This window comes from Drosophila navojoa, chromosome X (genome assembly GCF_054131105.1).
Source record: "Drosophila navojoa isolate 15081-1374.11 chromosome X, UAZ_NAV_1.0, whole genome shotgun sequence".
Classification (NCBI taxonomy): domain Eukaryota; kingdom Metazoa; phylum Arthropoda; class Insecta; order Diptera; family Drosophilidae; genus Drosophila; species Drosophila navojoa.
In genome coordinates this window covers 16234306-16256254 of record NC_142895.1, presented here as the reverse complement: position 1 = coordinate 16256254, position 21949 = coordinate 16234306, and the positions used below count along the sequence as shown (strand labels likewise).

At 39.6% G+C, this 21949-nt stretch overlaps 1 protein-coding gene across 2 annotated transcripts; it reads left to right on the top strand.

Annotated features, from left to right (window-relative positions):
• Positions 1–1001: 1001 nt before the first annotated feature.
• Positions 1002–20969, top strand: RhoGAP18B (Rho GTPase activating protein at 18B). 2 transcript variants are annotated; one of them, XM_089263211.1, is made up of 6 exons: positions 1022–3704; positions 5057–6367; positions 15707–15881; positions 17646–17652; positions 17718–18212; positions 20046–20969. In XM_089263211.1, exons 1-6 carry the CDS (start codon positions 1443–1445, stop codon positions 20227–20229), a joined length of 4434 nt encoding a protein of 1477 aa, XP_089119337.1. In that variant the 5' UTR covers positions 1022–1442; the 3' UTR covers positions 20230–20969. The 2 variants fall into 2 exon arrangements, with proteins under 2 accessions (XP_089119336.1, XP_089119337.1); XM_089263210.1 differs by lacking the exons at positions 17646–17652; positions 17718–18212; positions 20046–20969 and adding an exon at positions 15369–15420 and having other exon boundaries at positions 1002–3704.
• Positions 20970–21949: the final 980 nt, after the last annotated feature.

Sequence of the window (21949 nt, the reverse complement as noted above, 5' to 3'; positions counted from 1 at the left end):
GCAATACAGTTCATACAACTCATTTAGCCGTGTGCAACACTATTTAGCAGTGTGCAACAATTGTTGAAGTTGCATCGCTTGATCAAAGGCTTTGACAACAGGTAGACGGCATTCCAAAGGCCAAGAGCAGCGCCACCTGTGAGAATCCATTAGCTGCTTACGCAACAGCAGCACTAGCTAAACAGCTTCGCATTTGCTCAGTCGCTCAGTTGATCAATTCGTCAGTTGCTCATTCTCTCCCGCTTGTGTAAAAGGGCCGCAGCACTGTTGCGCACTGGCGGGGCATTTAATTTGAGTGACGCCTCGACAGGCCCCTGACCGAGGGACCCGTTGGCCGAGCCATCGGGGGCGACATCTCGACATGCTTTGCTGCCGCCACGACGACTCTGACTCTGACTCTGGCTGCGGCTGCGACTGTGAGTCTGACTCATCCATGGCGTTGCCTGTGAAGCGAACGTCAAGAGTCTCGAGAAGCAGTTGCTCATGCTTAACTTAACCCCTTAACACTTATGTGGGCCACTCGAGTCGCATTTGAGTATGTGAAATTAATGGCTGTTGCGCGGTTGGCGTAACCTCAAGTGGAACTTGAATTGTTTAACTTGCAGTTAAATCAATTGTAAAATTATTTAATAAGCAAGCCAGAAGCAAAAAGAGCTCGCTGCCAAAAGAATATTTGTTTTCTTTTATTTATTATTCTTGTTACATACTTGCATACATATATATATATATATATATATATATATATATGAACGTATGTACACATATTTTCTTGTGTGCCCTACCTACCAGTTGACATTATCTTTATAATAAATATTGTTTAAACAATAGAATGATAACACACACAATGTGAGTGCGCGTCGGGGTCGCTTGAACTCTTTGCGACAGCTTAAGGGTTAAGTGCTGAGAGCCGAAGTTAGAAATGTAAAGCAGCGCAAGCGACAACAACAGTTACACATGTATGTATGTGTGTATGCCCGCCGAGTGCAGCGTCACTAAACACGATCGCTGTCTCTGTTGCGTGTGTGTGTGCAAGTGCGCGGGAGTAAGGGGTTGCACAGATAATAGCGCGTGCGCGCATGTGTGTGTGTGTGAGAGAGAGCAATTGAAAGAGAGCAAACGAACGGGCGACTATTTGACAGTTGACTCGCATCAATTAAATGTGCATAACAGATAAAATGAAATGAAATGAAATGAAAACTGTTTTTTTTTCTTTCTCGTGTTTATGTGTATTTTTCGTGTCTTTGATTCTGTCGACGTAGTTGAAAACACAAAAAAAGAACGTTAAAATAAATGATGATGCAGCAATATAGTAATAATAACAAACAACGCGATAAAAGCGTGTGATAGTGAATGGGAGTACACTACAGCGACGAAAGTGTGTGTGACAGACAGAGAGAGAGAGAGAGAGAGACAGCGACCAGCGAACTGACAAAGCAAAAGAAATGCCGCAACAAGTGGATATGAAAAGCAGCAAGCGAAGCAGCAGCGAAATCAACGACAACAATAATAAACAGCACATTTCCAATCAGAACGAGGCGACACAGTCGCAGCTGCGCAGCAAGCGCAATCGCCAACTGCAGCCCCAGCAGCATATCTATGAGAATCTGCCAGCGTCGGCGTCGACGCAGCAGCTGCGCAAATACTTTCGCCGCGAGGTGATCTACGAAAATCTGTGCCACGGCTGCGGCTACGGCGTCTTTGCAGCACAAGGTCGCTATTGCCACTTCTGCCAGTGCATTGTGAGCGGCAGCGTCGTCGCAGCGCTGCAGCAACAACAGCCCCAGCATCAGCCGCAGCCGCAGTCGCAGTCAGCGTCGAGCGGCAGCGAATGCAACATTTATGAGAACATTTGCGAGCTCTGTCGGGGCATCTACAGCGACAGCGAACCATGCGCGTGTCTAAGAAGTGCCACGCCCACTGGCGCAACTGCAGCACCGATTGAAAAGACGCCGCCAGCTGCGACGCCAGCGACTGCCAAGGCCGGCAAATCACGCACTCTGCTCGGCTACTCCAAGTCCAGCGCAGCGACGCTGACGCGCCTCTTCGGCTCGCTGAAGCAGCTAAATCGATCGGGCTCCATGCAGCGACGCCTCTTCCAAAAGGAGGCGGTGGGCGGTGGCAAAGTCGGTGGCGGCGCCGGCGGCTCATTGGAAATCATTCACAACGTGGGCGAAGTGTTCCGCACGCAGGAGACGTTCGATATGCAGCGCATCTGTGAGCTGAAGCGTCAGCTGCAGTGCAGTCGCAGTGATCAGCACATCTACGGCAGGCTGCGCAGCGACCGGGAGCCTGAACCAGAGCCGTTGCCTCAATCGCAATCGCAGTCGCAGTCGCCGTCGCAGTCGCAGCCGGAACCGGAGCCGGAACCAGAGCATGAACGACAGACAGAGGGCGCAAGCGCAGCGGAGGTGACGCGCAAAAAGCCGCGCATATCGCGCATGCGTCTGCTGCGTCAAGACCAGCAGCAGTTAAACTGCCAGGCAGCAGCAGCAGCAGCGCCGTCGACGTCAGCAGCTCTATTTTTGAATGAAAGCATTTGCCAGTGGATGAACGCGCTGCGACGCGAGCTGCACAGCTACGAGGATGCCAACGGCGGCGTTGGCTGCCAGCAGCCCAAAAGCGTGCCGCCGGCCTATGAGAGAGAGCGAGAGCGCGAACAAGTGGCTGAGCTTGTGACGCTGCGGCGCAGCGAGGCAGCGGCAGCCGCAGAGGCCGAGGCAGAGCCGGCGGCGCAGCAGCGTTTGGTGAACGATTTTAAGCGAAAACTGTTGGCAAAGCCATATTTCCAATTAGACGCCCAATTGGGAAGCCAATTAGCGCAAAACGGGCAGGTGAATGACGATGCGCAGCTAGACGATCGACGTCGGCGTCGCTGCGGCATCAATGAACGGCACGATGCGGCCTTTGTTAGTGAATTTCTCAGCGGTTTGGCGGTCACTGAGAGCGCCAAGCCAGCGGCAGAGCTCGAAATAAGTGTTACAACAACGCAGACAACGTGCAATGCAGTGGCAGCGGCAGCAGCAGCGCTGCTCACTGGATGCTTGTCGCTGCCTCAGCTGTGGCAGACGACTGCACTTGCGGCCAGCTTGCATCGCAGCGTCATTTTCTACTGCAGCTATGACAAATTGCTGAGCGCCTTTTTGCAGCGACGACAGCGACTGCGCAGCGATAGCATTGAGCGTTGGCTACGTCGCTATCGCCGCTACTGTGAGAGCGACAACAACAATATCGCTGAGTGTGAGTCAGCGTCGAGACAACAGCAACGGCGTCGACAGCGGCGACGCCTATTGGAGCCGCCGACATTGGAGCTGGCAGTTGTGTTAGCGACGCCACCGAGTGACGACGTTGCTGCGGTCACATGGCATGTCGGCAGCATTAGCAATACGCTAGAATCGTGCGGGCGAGAGAGCGTGAGCGCGATCGTGAGCGTAAGCGTGTGTGAGAGCGAGCAAGAGACGCGATCGGAGTGCGCCAGCAGCGACGACGGCGTCGTTGTTGGCAGAGCGCTGATGGCGGCACCCAAGCAGAGCGCCGTGACTGAGCGCTCCAGCAGTGACGACAGTGAAAACAATAGCAATAATAATAATAACAACAACAACAGCAGCAGCAACAGCAGTAACAATAGCGACAGTAATAATAAGGAGTGTGACAATGTTAACCAACAGCAACAACAACAACAACAGCAACAAACAACAATAACACAGGTCAATAGCCATTCCAAGCAAACAGATTTACAACAAATTACAAATTATAAAAATAAATTAAAATAACGAACAACAACAATTTGGGCTCACTGCCAGCTGCAATTGAGGCGTAAATTAATATAGCAATACAACGGTAGTTGCGCTAAATGAGCGCGCTCAAGTGAGAGAGAGCGAGAGGGTGACAGAGAAGGGTATAGATAGAGGGCGCAGAGCGCTGTGTGTGTGAGCAGAGCAAAAGGTGAGCGTAAAGAGAGCAAGTTAGCGGGCAGCAGAGCTGCAAAATGTGTAGCGAAAAGGAACAAACAACAAAAGGGAATGAGTGATGGCGAGAGAGAGAGCGAGGGGAAAGACAACGTAAAACAGTTGTATTTATATTATATTGAAAGCTTCTTTGAGAGTTTTGACTTGCTTTGGCATGTGTGCAAATTATTATATTTGTAAATGAATAATAATACAAATATTGTATGGAATGAATGTTATATAATTGGCATTAGTATATAGAAATATATAATAAATTATAAAAAAAATTTATATAATATGTATGCATAAAAACAGATCTCAGTAAAATAGTTCAATAAAAAATATGCATAAATCAGATTAAAGAATAATTTAATTACTTAAGTATTGTAGAAAATACCTATGTACATATATGTACATACATATGTACATGTACATGTACATATATGCGAATAATATGCATAACACATGTAGGGACTGATCGAGCATAATAATACTCTTAACGATTACGAGACAATTAGCGATAACCAATTCGTTTTCCATATGCAAATAAAATTTAACGATCGATTCTTGCGAATGTACATATGTATAAACAGAGGGAGAGAAAGAGAGCGAGATAGCTGAATTGATTCCCATTTGATTTTGTATGGCAAATTACAGTTAACGATCGATCGTAGCAAATTGGTTATCAAACATTTTATGATTTCTGTGGAGATAATTTTAAATCAATATACAATAAATAAGTATTAGTAATCGATTGATAGAACTAAAATATTAGTCAGTTACGGAATATAGGATTTGGAAATCGGCGAGTTTTTTCTAAAAAATAATGTAAATATTTTGTTTTTCAAATTTTTAATATATTAAAAAAAAAAAATCTATAAAAATTGAAAACTTTGTATATTAATTGAAAAATTAAATAATAAACAAATTATTTCATAAGAATTCCAATTGGCAGTTGGGCAAACGTTCCAATTAGAAGCAGCAGTGCAAGAATTAGTTCGAATTGTTGTTGTTCCACAAAAATCGGTCTCTGTGGAATGTGATTATGACAACAAAAAGTTTTTTTTTTTCGTTTTTGTTTTGTTTTTGTTTTCTTTTCTAACTAATTGTAGAATTGTGTGATAAAAGTGCGTCGACCGGCGCCTCAGGTGCCCGTGCGTAATCCAACCACGGCGCTTACTAAGAACCAAAATGAGAAAAGCAACAACAGCAACAACAACAATAATAAACAGAACGAAAACAAAAGCAGCGAAGCAAACGTTGCGATTAATCAAGTGAAAGAGCTGCGAGCAGAGGCAGAGATGGAAGCAGCGGCTAAGACAGCGACAGAGCAGCAGCAGCAGCAGCAGCAGGAGGAGAAGGAGAAGGAGAAAGAGCAACAACAACAACAGCAGCAGGAGGAGGAAGAGGAATCCATTTATCAGACCATCTGGCAGTTTAAAACCGTGGAGCCAGTGCCAGTCGACAATGAAGAAGAAGAGGAAGACTTTGAGATCATCGCAGCGACCGATGCGACGGCCAGCGATGACGATGCAGACACTGAATTTTATGCGGATGCCGAGACCGACGCAGACGTCTACGTCGACGCCGATGATGTTCAGGCTGAGGAATTGGCGCTGCAAGCGGCGGCAGCGTTTGCGGCTGGCGCACGTCACAGGCTGACTAAGCAAACGACGCCGGCGCCGCTGTCGCCGCTGCCGTCGCCAACGGCGTCCATGGATCAAGGCGCCTGGGAGACGGATGACGAGTTTATGTTCGCCAAGGCTGACGAGCAGCAGCAGCGGGAGCTGCAGCAGCAGCAGCAGCAGCAGCGACAGCGGCAGCAACTGCGAGAGCAACAGAACGCTGAGACGCTTAGCGTGGGCAGCACGGTGACCAACAGCACGGCAACGCTTGGCTCCATCAGCAGCAGGGGTAGCGCTGGCAGCAGCAGCCTCGACAGCAGCGCTGCGACTGCGCCGCAAACACTGACGCATCCGCTGCTGCGCAACATATGCATTTGCTACAGCCTCAAGGAGCCGCAGAAATATAACGTTATCTTCTACGACTACGAGCGGGCGCAGCTACATCAGCATTTTATGACCCGCAGGCGATGTCCGCCTCCGCCGCCGCCGCCAGCGAAGTGGGCAGCGCAGCTGACGACGACGTCGCCGGCCATTGGAAATCTAAACAGCAACGATGACAGCGGCTGCAGCTGCGAAGCGGACGCCGACGAGCTGCCCGATCACATACCGCATCCACTCAAAGAGGATTGGGCCCTGGCCTTGCTCGCTGCCTCGGCGAGCAGCAAACGCGGCGTCGCTGCCCGCGCCGGCCGCAAGCTGCGCGTACGCTCCAGCGGACGTCTGCTCATACCCACCTCGGTGCTGGCGTGGCGCGAGCAGCTACAAGATGTCAACTACTGTGAGGATGAGGAGGATATGGTAAGTGTAAGCTGGCAGTTGCACCATCGCCCCACGCCCCACGCCCCCACCCATTCGCCCATTACAGTGCCCGCATTTCAGTGGGAACTACAATTGCATTGTTTTTCGCCGTGGCCTCATCAATTAAGCCCTGCAAATTGCAAGAGCGAGTGAGCGAGAGAGCGAGAGAGTGAGGCGAAGAGAGCATGCGTATGTGTGTGTGTGTGTCTGTATGCAACGGTTGTTCCGATTGTTTTGTTTGCTTTGACTTTGCGCCGTTTGCCATGGCACGTCTGAGCCGCAGGCCTCGGGTACTTTACAGTTTTTGTGTTTGCATAAAATTTTACGAACAGCAGCGAACGCCAAAAGGGGGCCGAATGCATTTCAAATGCTCTCCATCAGCTGGAACGAATATATAGAGAAAATGGGAATTTCTGATTATTTGATGCATTTTGTTGTCTCGAAGCGATTATTAAATTAAATACTTACATACACAAATTTTCGAGTATGAAAATGCAGTGTTAAATAATTTTTAAATAATTTTTAAAATTATATACATATGTATATATTTATATATATTTATTATATATATTGTTTATGTATATATATGTATATGTATTTATTGTATTTTTTTTATATATATTTCTAATTTAACTATACTCATTCACAAAATCCAAAAGTGTATATGGATTTTGGACAATGTTTGTCTATATTCTCTATAGTTTAAAAGCGGGAAGCTTAAAATCTAACCACAAAATCTCGGCTGGAGATCCTCTATATATACGTATATATATATATGTATATTTATATGGGGTGTGACAAATCGAAAAATGGATCTATGAGCGTTTGGCAATGCTCTAACGTTATCAAAAATGCCTTCTTGATCGTTTTTAAATGTTATCTAAATATATAATAAATATAGTTAATTATATTTACATTTATCTATGCAGTAATTATATGATCTGTCCACTCCAGTCCAGACTGGGCTCAGAATATGGTGTAACTTGGGATCTTAACTGCAACTGCTTGTTCACTCAATTAGGTTCCAATTTCTACTGTTTAATTTGACAACTTCGATCATTGGGCGCACCTAGCGCACCTGAGAACGAGCGTAGAGAGAGCGAGCATAGGGAGAGCGATACTCTAAAGCTCCGCTCTCACATCTGTAACTCCAATTGCCGCTCTTTACAGTGTTACTCGACTATGATGTAAATTTACAACTCAGGTTATTCTATATAATAGAAAATGACTACGATATAATAATATCTAATATTCTCTATCAATTTATTTATATATTTTTTAAGCAAAAGTAAATTCTATGCCTTATTTTACTGCTTAGAACTAGCTTAGATAATATATATAAATACATTATATTTATTTATTAATATTATTCAGCTTCAACTTCAACCTTGTATTTATAATATTTTTATTTCCATTTATTTTTTCATTTTTATTTTAATATTATTTATTTATATTTTTTATTTAATTTTTTTAAATATTTTTTATTTACTAATTAATTTTATGTTTTTGTTTTAATAAAAATTTTTTTTTATTATTGTTTATTATATATTTATAAATTAATTTTAAAATAGACAATTAATATTTAATTTATATTTTTTTAAATTTTATTTAACAATTTTTTGTTATTATATTTTTTAAGCTTAATTTTATTTCGTGTTTAGGAATTATTAATTCTAATTTGACTTTTTTTTTACTTGTTTTATTGATTGTTTAATATACATATATTTAAAATTATTTTTCTAAAAACTAAACCATTCGTTTATATATCAAATGTTAACCTATGCATGTATATTAAACATAGCTAAATTATTTTTATTTTAGAACTAGATTCCTCCATTCGCGTATTCAAAATTTTACTTTATTTCAATTTGAAACGCATTAATAAAATCTTAAAAGAATTCCATTTGGCAGACCGCGAAGCTCGAACGCGTTCGAGCTATAAAAACTTGATAATTGCTCTAATTGTAATAATTTATTTGGCATTCAGTTGAATGTTGAAGTTTTCTTCAGAAGGAAAGGAAAATGATTTGATTCATATTTCAATAAATTCCCTTCAATTGAAATGAATTTGTAAAAGTTTTCCAATTGGATTTTTTGTTTTTTCTTGGCTGTTGCAGAAAAGAGACCAAAAAATAATAGTTAGCTTATTTAGCTTATATGTGAATCTAGTTAGTGTATTTGCTGCGTCGGCTTCAACTCTTCTGGAATTTTTTCGTGTGTGTAGTCGTAATTTTTATTGCGCTTTGTTTATTTCATATGTTGTTTTTTTTTTTTTTCATTTTATTATTATTATTATTATTTTTTTTTTTGCATAATGTATTTGTATTTATTTGCCTCTCACGTTCTGATGTTGTATTTGTTGTAAATATTTGTTGTTGTTGTTGTTTGTGTTGAATATTTCCCTCTTTGCATTTATTGCATTTGTCGCTGCATGAGAAATTCTATGGAATTTATTTTTTGGGCAGCTCGACTTGGCAGGAACCCCCATCCCCCAAAAAAAAGTTGATTCACATATTGTTACAGCCCCACCCCGCACCACCATCTCTCGTTCTACAGTATCTCCCCACAGAGAAACAATTATTTTTGCATACAAACAAGTTGGCAGAGTTTTTTTTTTTATTTTTATTTTTATTTTTTTTTAAGGAGAACCGGTTTCTGATTTTTGTGCTGTCGTTAATTTCCTGAGTCCCCGCTAGACCTCGCCTCCCGCCGGCAGGGGGCCTCGTCATCGGCGTCGCGCAGCATTTATCAGCATTTAATTGGTTAATCATTAGTCAAATATTTTTGTAAACTCGCCCGGGTTGGCGTTCATTTTCATGTTCGTGTTCGAGTTCGAGCTGGGTTCTCTGCTCGCTGCTCACCTTTTCACATAATTATAGGTGGGCTGCGCCTCTTGAAAGCCAACGGCTGAGCACCAAGCGCCCAGCGCCTTCTTTTTCCCTCATTTTCTAAATTTGCTTTTATCGCACCAAAAAATACAAAAAAAAAAAAAATACAAAAAAAAAAAAATAGTCGGGGCTTGGGCCTCATATACAAATAAAGTGCCGGATATTACGAGCAGCATTTGGAGAATTGTTACAAAAATAAAAAATACAAAAATTACTTATCGCAGATTGCATGAAAGTTCGACTTATTTTTTTTTTTTTATGGCAAAACTAATGTCACGTAGCCAACCTTGGGCTTAGCTCTTTATGGCAAATGCTTTCTGTTCATGTCCAACTATAAATACATCAAAATCGAAAATCAAACTAAAAGTAGCTCTAGGAACCATATATATATATATAGAAAATAGAAATTGAGTTTGTTAGTTGAGCTAGAGCTATCTAAAATTTGGTCACGCGCTTTTAGGGCTATAAGAAAGTATATACATTTATATATATATAACTAGAGTTTCAGCAGTTTCAGACAGATACGAATTATAATGGTTATGCAAATTGAATATGATTTAATTTAAAGAAAAAATCTCTAGATGTTGTCATAAGATGGCAAAAGAAGAGTTGATCAAATCTCAAGGCTGTACAAATTGTTTATTAAATTATTTTGAATAATTTGCTATATGCATATATTAAGAAATCGAGCAACAATTGAAACTTAGCCCATTATCGCTGGACTACGATATATTACATATTTATCGCTTTGCAAGTCTATAAACCTAATTTGAGACTATGTCACACACACAGCTGCTGCTGCTGCTGCTGATAGCTGTGGCCCTGAGAGCGTTGGCTGCGAGTACTCAATTTGAATGCTGGAATGTGTGTTTTGAAGTCATCTTATACAATACATTGTATACATATATGCATGTATGTAAGCTTGGATATGGCTAAGGTTAGCGCAAAATATCATTGAGTCGAACGGATGTTTGGCTATTGTAGCATTGACTTTGCCTACGCAATGCCAAGTCAACAGAGCACTCGCCCGACACTTGCCAAGACAAGTGTGAATATGTGTCTTACAGACAGTCTCGTGGCCTGTTCCATGGGCAGAGCGTCCGTGAGGCAGCGCATAGGGGTCCACTGCATGGTGGACGGTGGAGAGCCGAAAGCCGATAGCATTGCCTGTACAGGCATCGACAGAGTGCAAACAACTCTTCAGCAGTATGTGAACAGTCAAAACACAATTTCAACGGGTCAAATGTGCCGCCTTTGTTTGGTCTGTTTCGGGTTTTTTATACCCTGAACCCATTGAAAATGGGAAATCAGGGTATAATGGTTTTGTTAAAATGTATGTAACAGGCAGAAGGAGGCGTGGCAGACCCCACAAAGTATATATATTCTTGATCAGGGCGACGAGCTGAGTCGATTTGGCCCTGTCCGTCTGTCTGTCCGTCCGTCCGTCCGTCCGTCCGTCCGTCCGTCCGTCCGTCCGTCCGTCCGTCCGTCCGTCCGTCCGTCCGTATGTATGAACGCGTCGATTTCAGAAGATATAAGAGCTAGAGACTTCAACTTTTTTTTAAAATGTCCGTATATATCACGCGGATATCGAGTTTATCACTAAAAAACGATAACTCATTCCGATACTTTTTTATCGATAAAAAACCTTATCGAAGATCACTTAAATAATTATATCTCCTACATCTTTCAAGCTAGAGTCTCCAAATTTAAAATGTATATTAAGCTGTATTTTATACAATTTCGGTTTTTGTTGAAATTTACCCCCCACCCCTAAATCCACCCCCTCACCCTCATCTTTGTAAAAGTCGTATATCAAATACTAGAGACTTGTGCTTCGGTATACACATACATTTTAACATTATGATTACGTTCTGAAAGTTTCATTACGATCGTACGTCTAGAAATTAAATTATTGAACAAATAAGTTTTCATTTATTGCCAACACTGCAGCGCAACCCAAGCGCAATCACCTGTATATGTGAGTGTGTGTGTATGCGTGTGTTTATTTTTATGTGTATGTGTGTGCGTTTGTTTGTTTGTATTCGTGTGTGTGTGTGTGTGTGTGTGCGTGTTTGTTTGAAATATCAGTTTGAAATATCAGTTGCTTGTAGGGTTCAGGGGATCTCGTAGTCGAGCAGTCTCGACTAGAGCTTTCTTTCTTGTTTTTTTTTTTTGTTTTTGTCTGTGAATCAATGAACGAGAGATAGCTAGACGCGGTAACATACAAAGATACAGATACGAAATAGATACTGTATCTATGTACACAGATACATAGGTACATAAATACAGAGGTACAGGATGCATAGATACATAGATATATAGATATATAGATACATAGATATGTAGGTACATAGATACAAAGATACATAGATATGTAGGTACATAGATACAAAGATACATAGATACAAAGATACAAAGATACATAGATATGTAGGTACATAGATACAAAGATACATAGATACAAAGATACAAAGATACATAGATATGTAGGTACATAGATATAAAGATACATAGATACAAAGATACATAGATACATAGATGCATAGATACAAAGATACATAGATACAAAGATACATAGATACATAGATGCATAGATACAAAGATACATAGATACAAAGATACAAAGATACATAGATATGTAGGTACATAGATACAAAGATACATAGATACATAGATATATAGATACAGATATACATAGATACAGAGATACATAGATACAGAGATACATAGATACATAGATACACAGATACAAATGTAGATGTAGATACAGATGTGCAGATACAAATACATTTACATTTCTAGTTACACCTATAGAGCTCAACATACAGTTATATAGTTACAGATTTAGAGATCCCGATACAAACACATATATACACACAGATACATTTACATTTCTAGTTACAGTTATATAGATCCAGATGCAACTACAGATACATTTACAATTCTAGTTACATACATAGATCTCCAGATACAAATACATACATATATAGCAACAGATACATTTACAATTCTAGTTCTAGATATAGATCTCCAGATGCAGATACAATGAAAAATAGCGATAGTTACATTTACAGGTACAGCTACTGATACGGATACGGATACGGATACAGATACATGAACTAGTAAGCTGAGGCACAGTCGAACATGTGTTGCCACATGTCGAGGCGATATCAATTAAATTTTTTATAAATGCATATATATTATATTATATGTGTATATATATTTTTTATATATCAACAAAGAAAAGGCAATAGAAAAAAAAAAAAACAAATTAAACAACAAAGGCAGCCAGAGGCTCGGTGCAAAGTCGCTCGTGCAGCGCATATAAAAATTCAATTTTAATTTCGGCACAGCAACAGCAACATAGACAGCTACAGCTACAGCTACAGCTACAGATACAGATACAAGTGCAGCCATAGATACATTTGTGCGGGTATGCAAATTCGCTGATGGCCAGCAATGGCAACAACTAATGCGAGGCATATTCTAAACATGCCCAAAACCGTGCTCAGCGACTGCTGCCACGCTAATTGCAACAACAATGCCAGCAGCAGCAGCAGCAGCAGCAGCGACTACGCAATATTTGCCTTTTTGTTTATGCTCCAACAAACAAAAGCAACAATAACAAATTAAGCTAAATAAAATTAGAGTTTAATCTACCGCTTCTTACACCCTGTAAACATGACTTGCTTGAATGGGGTATATTGCACGTGTCTATATACGTTGATGAATATGCTATTTTTTATATATAAATAAAATTAGATTATAATTATAATTAATAGCAATTTTTATTCAATTATGATCAAAAATATTTTTCATTTTTCTACCCCGCAAACTAATTTATTTTGAATGGGTGTATGTTGTAAGGATAGGTGAATATAAATCTGTATGTAAAAACCTTTTTGTGTAGATGGAGTATAGATACTTAAAAATTAAAGCTATATATAACAAAAAAATAAATATAAATATAAAGACCTTTATGTGTTGATAGATAATAAATATTTAAAAATGTAACAAAAAAAATTTGAAAAAATTATTAAAAAATTATTACAAAGTATGTGAAAAATGAAAAAATGTAACGAATAAAAAATATATATAATATAAAAACATAAAACAAATAAATTTAACAAAATATTAATAAATACAATATTAAAAAATTATTCAAAAATATGTAAAAAAAAGAAAAATATATAACGAATAAAAAACAAATATAATATAAAAACACAAAACAAATAAATTAAAAAAATATATTTATATTAAAAAATTATTCAAAAATATGTAAAAAAAAAAAATAAAAAAATATAACGAATAAAAAATATATAAAATATTAAAACATAAACAAATAATAAAAAAATATACAAAAATAAAAAAATATTAAAAAACAAAACAACAAAAAGGTATATTAAAAATAAATATATATATATATGTATATAGATTTATTTCATCAGCTCTGTGACCTTGAAATAAATATTTACCTAGATGAATAGAACTTTAACAGAATTTGTATCAAGCAAGAAAAATTTACCGGAATTCATTATTTATAGCTCATCCATAAATCCATTCATTTAATATTTAAAAAAAAAAACACTTTATTTTGCTCGCACTCTGACTTCATTTCACTCAAGTACTGGGTATCTCCAAGTTGATTATTGCTCAGTAATGAGTTTTTATATGTTGGTTAAGACTAAGCAAGCAAAGTTTTTGTGAATGAAAGAAAACAAGAACAAATAATTAGCACTCTACTTAGGTATCCCTTACTGGAGACTCGATACAGTCAATAGGCGATAGTCATTGAATAAATTTTGCAATTGTATCTAAGATATACCTATTAATGAACGATCAGCATCAAGAGTTGGGTCTGCCACAAACTACTCATTGCATTGCTGTGATTCCAATTAGAAGACAATAGCTATTGTAACTGTAAGAGCAAAAGAGTTCCATTTACATGGAATGACTCACATAGCGATATTACAATACCTTAATGGGTATTTGAAGAGTGGCACGCCCGCCTGAGATATCTGAGAGCCTTATCGGGGGGAGGCATTACAAATATATATATGTGCATATATATTTGCGTTACCTTTTTCAGGTGCAACAAATGCATTTTCCTAGGGTATTTCTTGGAGTTTGAATTTCGTTTTCATTTTAATTTGTATTTGTATTTGTTTTTTTTTTTTTTTAATTTTATTTTTTTGTGTATTTTTTGGTGAATTATTTTTTATGATTTCGACTGATTTCGTGACAGTTGCGCTATGGAAATTATTTACATTTGTTGGCGGAACAGCAGCTGTTTGGCCAAGTTCCTGGAATGCGCAACTTATGGCAACACCAGAGGGAGCGAATGAGAGAGTATGAGTGGGAGAGAGAGAGAGAGGGGATAGAAAGAGAGCAAGAGCGATCTATATATATATATATATGTGTGTGTGTGTATGTGCGACTGGCACAGACGCCACAGCGCCTGGGATATGTAACCTAAGCTGGCCACGGCGCGTGTTTACAGCTGCTATCCTATTGGTTTCGCTTCTAGCCAGCCGGCCCGGACTGTGGCGGGGTGGGTGCGAGCCCGTGGCGCTCGCCTTTCTGTTTATGTGTGGCCGAGAGCCGAAAGAAAATATCTGAATTAGTGCATACATATGGCTAGGTGGCTAGGTGTACAAGGGAAATCGTATATAATACTCGAGGCCAGCCGATGGACGACGACGCCGACGACGCTGACGACGTCGACGACGCCGGAACGACAGTAACGGAACAGCGCTGCGATAGATACGATACGGCGATAAATACAAGCTAGAATCGAGCAACACTTATTTTCTACTGGAGCGTTCCGTTATCTTGGGGCGCATTAACCGTTCGCGTTTGGCATTGCACGCGTCGCTCTTGCTTTCCCAGCAAATCGAAATTCAATTTCTTATCAATTTTTCTGTTTCTGTGCTTCATTTGTGTTTGTATTTTCATTTTGAATTCATTTCTTGTACTTTTTATTATTTATTGTTTTTTTTTTTCCATTATTATTATTATTTTTTTTTTTTGATTTTACGTTTTTCGCTTTCGTTTTCATTTTTGTGTTTTTCGTTGTTCGTTTCTCGTCTCTCGTTTCTCCGGGCCGGCAGCAGCAGATAAGAGATGTCGGGGAAGGGCAAGCCCAAGCGTAGACTGACAACGGTGAGGCGTTCGCTCGAATTCTGTGCAAAAATAGTAAAACTAGTGAAAAATCAGGGAAATCGCCGCATCGACATCAGCACGAAATGCTGCAATTAATTTGCACTCGCTGCTCACAAATTGTATCTCAATCACTCCCAGCATAGCTCTCTCTCTCTCTCTCTCTTGCTCTGTCCCTCTACCCCCCACATTGCCATAATCTCATTGATAATGTCTATCTCTCACGTTTGGCCTGCATCTGCAACGATATTTATGCGCGCGCTGCGTGCTTTGTCTGCTTGCTCCACAGATTGTGCCAGTGAGCGATATTCTGCGCGCCCAGCAAATCAAGGAGGACAACGAGGTGCAGCAGACGCAGCAGTCGACCATCCTGCAGCGCTTCAAGAGCGCCTCCATTGCCAATCTCGACGATCTGCCCGGCGAGGAGGACAAGAAGTCGATTAGGAATCGCATGCGTATGAAATGTAAGTGAATATTCAAATCGCATTAAGTATACGCACCGGGGGTTGGCTCTCCTCTGATGGGACTTTTACATGGGTCAACTATGGGGGGGATTTTTATTATACCCCGAGCCAATTAATAAGGGGATTTCGTGTTTCCGTGAGAATATAGGCAATGGGCAGATGGCATCACCTTTTCGAACAGGACGACGAGCTGAATCGATATAGGCCTGTCCGTTTGAACGCCGAGATCTCAGAAGATATAAGAGCTAGAGACTTGCAATTTTACATGTATACCCGTGTATACAATACTCAGTACGACTTTATATCCTTTTTTCGATAACTCATCCCATTTATTTTTTTATTGAGAATAAACGATAAATTAATTTTGTTTTTAAGCGTAATTTGAATGCTACTAGACCCAGAGACCTCAGATTTACTGTGTATAGATATTTTATGAATACGAAGATTTTGTTAATTAAAGATTTTTGATACCATGCCCTATACGCCCCCAATTAAAAAAAAAGAAAACATACTCTAAGTACTGTAGAGGAACTATCCAGAGATAGAGATATGGAGAGAGAGAGAGAGAGGAACAAAACAACAGTTGAAAGGAGGCAACAGAAATGATCTTAAGATAATCGGATTACGCATCGTCTAAACTGTTCTCGGCCAAGGGGAATAACCGTGTTCAGATTTCGTCCGATAAGATATCATATGCGGGATTCCACTGAAGACATTTTGGCAATGAAAAAAACATAGTCGCCCTCCCAGTTCTGTCACTGAGCTTTTATTTTAGTCAAAGTAGGTCAGTTTAGTGATACATTTTAGAATATCTAGTGAGACATTTATATGCATTAGTCTATATTAATTTTGGAAAATTTATCTTTGATTGGGCGAGCCGGCTCGCCCTGATCTGCTCGTTCGCTATGTGGCCGGACGCCCTGATGTCTGTGCCGTTGGCGATAGGCCAGCTGCTGGGTCTTCAGAAAACTGGTAAATAGCTGCCTGACTTGGCTTGGCCGTAAAAGGCCTCACACGCGCCCACACACTGACACGCCCACACATGTATGTATATATATAGAGTCAGCTATGAATGGAATTGGAATTTGGAAATGCGAATGCGAATTCGAATCATGGAATGCGGTTTCAATCGTGCAGAGAGCGCTCTCACACTCGGATACTCTCTCTGTGTCTGTCTCTCTCTTTACAATTGGTCTCCCTCTCTCTCTTTCTCTCTCTGTCTGACGCTCAGTTTTAGTTAATGAACGTCGCAGGGGATTTCACTTTTTTTTTTTTTTTTTGTCTCATTGTGAGTATCACAAATGATTCACTGTGGGGAATCTTGGAAGGCACTTAGCATACGTTATTGTTGCTGTTGTTGTTGTTGCTGTATGGCGTAAGCTTTACTATTCCAGTCAGCGGCTTTTCTCAGAGATTTCGCATGCAAAACGCCCGCATGCCCAAACAAGGCACATCCATCGATTGCAGGCAATAAAGTTGAGAGCCGAAACGCAGTCGCATCGCGAGGCTCAGTAGAGAATCGTTTAGCTAGCTGAGTTGTTGTTGCTAAATTAGTTGTCGCAGCGGGTGGTCGGCCAGATGATTGACTGGGTGTGGGATAACAAATCGAAATACCGAGCTAATTCCATGGACAGACTGCTAGCTGAGAGTAGGCCAATGCTTGAAGAGCTGCGCATGAGCTTTGCACTAACTCAAATGACATTCTTTGATTTTCTTTTCATGATTCGAATGATGCCCTCGCCACCTGATGACGCCGTGCTACAGTTCATATGTAAGTAGAGAATATGCCCATGTCTCTGTATTCACTTGATTAACCGAAACTCGGGGCCCTTGCAGCAATCGATCGCCCAAGAGTGAGAAGAAATCGCGTACACGTCGCAGCCAGGTGAACAGCCTCTGTCTGGATGAGCAGTCCAAGTATCCGCTGTTTGGGGCGCGACTGAATCTGCTGGAGCTGAACATGTCCGATCATCCGTATGTGCCGCGCTTTGTCGTCGACGTCTGCGCCCACATCGAGCAGCCCGATTGCATCAAACAGGATGGCCTCTATCGCGCCAGCGGCAACAAGCTGCTCGTCGACGAGCTGAAGCGCAAGCTGACCCATGTCTATGATCCGCGCTTGCTGCAGACGGACGACATCCACACGCTCACCAGCCTGCACAAGCAATTCTTTCGCGAGCTGCCAGCTCCGCTGATCACCCAGGAGGCGTACGATCGTCTGGGATCCTGCCTGACCGACGATGCGGCGATCGAGCTAATGCATTTGTCATTCGATGAGATGCCCGAGCCGAATCGCTCGACACTGCGTTTCCTAATCAAGCATCTGACCAAGTGAGTGGACTGCAACGAGAGATGGGAGCTTAAAGAGCACAGAGAGCTGAGAATAGATCAGTTGGGATCATCTACGGTAGAGTGTAGATGTGGAGGCTGAGTTATAGAGAACAGTTCAGCTGAGATTATTATGTTATGATTATTAGGCTATGTCTGGAGCTATGTTAGATAGTTTGATTATAGAGCATAGAATTTTATACTTTATATATTCTATATAGTATCTATTGCCTTAGGTTAGTCATGAACTTAGTCGATAGTTCGATTATAGAGCATTAGATATAAAGAATTTTAGCCTGTATAAGTATTATGTAGTACATATTGTGTTAGGCTAGTCTTCAAGAATTTTATACTTTATATATATTATATAGTATTTGTTGAAATATGTAGCCATCCATAGTTGAATGGACATGTAACATGTAGTCAACTATCTACAGCCTATTCGTTGTCAGATGTTGGCATATAAGCATACATTTTATGGATATCAGAGTATAATTTATAGACCTGTATTTCCAGAGGGAAATAGAATTGTTATAGAGATAGATATTAGAATATAATTTATAGACAAGCATCTCTTGAGTCGCCTAGAATTGTGATTTGACTCCAAAGCTTTGTTAAATTAGTTTTCGAGCTATAGAAATGGTATATATAGAAAGTAGTCATGCCGCACATACAACTAAGTCAGTCTGGAGTGAAATTTAAGCCATCACGCTGCCTTATATAGTAAGGAAAGACATTAATAGAAATAGCTAGTGTCGGCTAATAGTTTGCATTATAGAATATCAAATGATATATGTAGAGCCAATGTTAAAACTCATGTTGAAGTGTAGTTATGAAGCTGATGGGCGTGGCTATAAAATATTGATTATATATAGTTTTAGCTTACATATTAATGATAGTTGAAATGAATTGTGAGATCAGGCAACAATTCATATAGCTGACAATTGATATAAGATTTGATATGTAAAGCGAATGTTAAGTTTCATGTTAAATACGAATTGTGGTAGCAAATGCATTGCATATCTTTGGTGTAGTTTTGAAGCTATCAAACTGTAATAGATATAGCTTAATAGGCGTGGCTATACAGTTTAGATCTAGTTTACATTTTAAGGATAGTCTCAATGAATTGTGAGATCCAACAATAATTCGGATATCTGACTGTTAAGAGTTCACATAGTTGTTGTGCTATAAATTAATATATATATGTATAGACCATATATAGTTCACATAGAAATATTAATGCACCTTCCAATGAATTCATCAAGTTGATGGCATAAAATTTGTTATGTAAAGCCAATGTTAAATTACATGAGCATGTTAAATAGAAACTATATTTGCTCACGCATTAGCAATTAGCTGACGTTGCACTAGCTATATAAAGCCTTAAATCAGTCCAAGGTGAAATTTGAATAATTAAGTAATCGAGCTGTAGGCACTGTAGCTTAATAGGCCTGCTCATTGAGAGTGGGTCTATTAGGTATTATTCTGCTAAGGTAAACCTTGGTGAATTGCTGGGATAAGCAATGAATAGTCAATGCTAGTTTGATGAATAGTTCGCACTCGGAGCAATAAAATGCTATAATTAAAGCTAATGCTAAGCCACATATCAAGTCGAAATTTAGGCATGGACAACTAGGAGGAGTTTCGCTCGTAGCTTTAACGTGTCAACAAGTTTAACAACTGGTATTATTTTAGCAAATCTAAATACGATAATAGCTCAGTTGAGCTCAAACAGGCTTTGCATGCAGCCAAGAGCTGGCAAATGCAATGGGTATTAGTCCAAGTCAGTAATATGTGTATTAACTTATGGAAATCATTTTGTTGTTATCTTTGCAGCGTTGCGGCATTCAGCAGCGACAATCGCATGCCTGCCTCAAATCTGGCCATTGTCTGGGGGCCCTGTCTGCTGGCTGCCAACAATATCAATTTCAATATTGGCCGCATGAACATGTTGGCCAAGGTGCTCATTGAGAACTACGAACGCATCTTTCGTCCGGCAAATGAGCGTCTTGTGTGCTAGAAATGCATACACACATACACACATACATAGTTGTATGCATGTGCTTATTCACATATACACAGATACATACATATATATATTTATATAGAGGAGCCGTAGGCGGAGGGAGAACAACAAAGGAGGACAACAACATCACAGAAATTTTGTGGCCTTTGCTAGTGGTGCGAGAGATGCCGAAATTTATCACAATTTTCCATCATTTTTTGTAATAATTATGATTACGATTATTATTAATATTAATATTATCATTATGATTATGATTATGATTATTATCATTATAATGCTTGTCTTGTTCTTACATTTGCCTGCAATTGCTGGATTTAGTCGCATCCCAATTTGTGCTTTAACATTCTCCTCTCCTCTCCCCTTCTCCCCTTCCCCTAATGTTTATTTATTGTTAAAAACAAAGTGTTTGAACCCCAAGCAAACATTTCATGTAGTCGAATTGAGCAAACACACGCGAAATACTTACCAAAAAGACAGTAGACTAAGTGGAACTAGTAGTACAGTGAACGCTAACTATGGCTAATTATGTATGTAACAAGAACTCACAGATACATACATATACATACGCATGTATGTTATAGATACTACATCATTTTTTTTTAATACATTTTTTTTTTTTTTTTAATATATATGTAATAGAATTTGGCCTTGTGAACGTGGCCAAATGATAAGCAGCATACTCTAGGCATTATCTATGCATAATATTCTTTAGCGATATATCAAGATATATGTATTTATCATAAATGTCATGTCTTATTTTTTTTCGCTTTTTTTTTTTGAGTTCACAAATGAGTTAGTTGTGTATGTGTATATATATGATATACATATATATGTCGTATATACTAAAATTAAACATTGTAAATGTTATTATGTTTTTCTCTTTTTTTTTTTTTTGAATGTCAAAAGAACATTTGTTTGATATTTTAATAAATCTGAAAAGTATTTCGAGAATAAATATAAAATTAAGAGGTTGTTTTTACTTGTGCATATATGTATGAGTTTATTTATATGCATATTCTGTAGTTTTTTTTTAATATAAAGGAACAGAAGTCGTTGAGTTAATTGTTAAACGTTTTATACCTTACTTGAGATCTATCGAAAACATCTTATCAGACTTCAGGTCTTTTATAGCTGTAATCCATTGAGCGCCTTGAGCTGGACTATTCGTGTGACGACCTCTTAACGAACATAGCTTAGGCAGCGATGCGATTGACGCTCGCTCAATAAGAGTTACAGGGCTGTTCATATTCGAGGAACCCATCTGGTAGCCTTATATCTTTCCACAGAGGCACGCACAATACGCCGTACAGGCTGTAGGCGACCATTGGAGAGATATCATATTCAAAATTTAGGTCAATAAATCCATGTGAAGTAACTATAATCAACATAAAAAAGAAATTTTTTGTTTTGATAAAAAAAAGCAAGGGTCTGTCGAATATGGGCAACTTTATAGGGCTGCCAGATGGGTCCGTCGAATATGGGCAACTCTGCAGTATATATAGATCAACATCTGAAGAGTCTGTACCAAGAACCCAAGAAATAAATTTCTGTCCGATGGAGAACAAACTCGTTGAAGAGCCGGCATAATCTCTCTCTCAATCTCTGACTCTTTTCTCAGAGTGTCCGCAAAAGTAGTTAGATGATCTTCTTCACAGTTCAAATCTTAATGTATCACTTTTGCAAATCAAGAATAATATGATTCCATGAATGTAAA

Coding starts and splice junctions, on each gene's coding strand:
- RhoGAP18B (XM_089263211.1), top strand. CDS start 1,443: ATGCCGCAACAAGTGGATATGAAAAGCAGCAAGCGAAGCAGCAGCGAA. Junction 6,368..15,706: donor GTGAGGATGAGGAGGATATG/GTAAGTGTAAGC, acceptor CTTGCTCCACAG/ATTGTGCCAGTGAGCGATAT. Junction 18,213..20,045: donor CTAATCAAGCATCTGACCAA/GTGAGTGGACTG, acceptor TTATCTTTGCAG/CGTTGCGGCATTCAGCAGCG.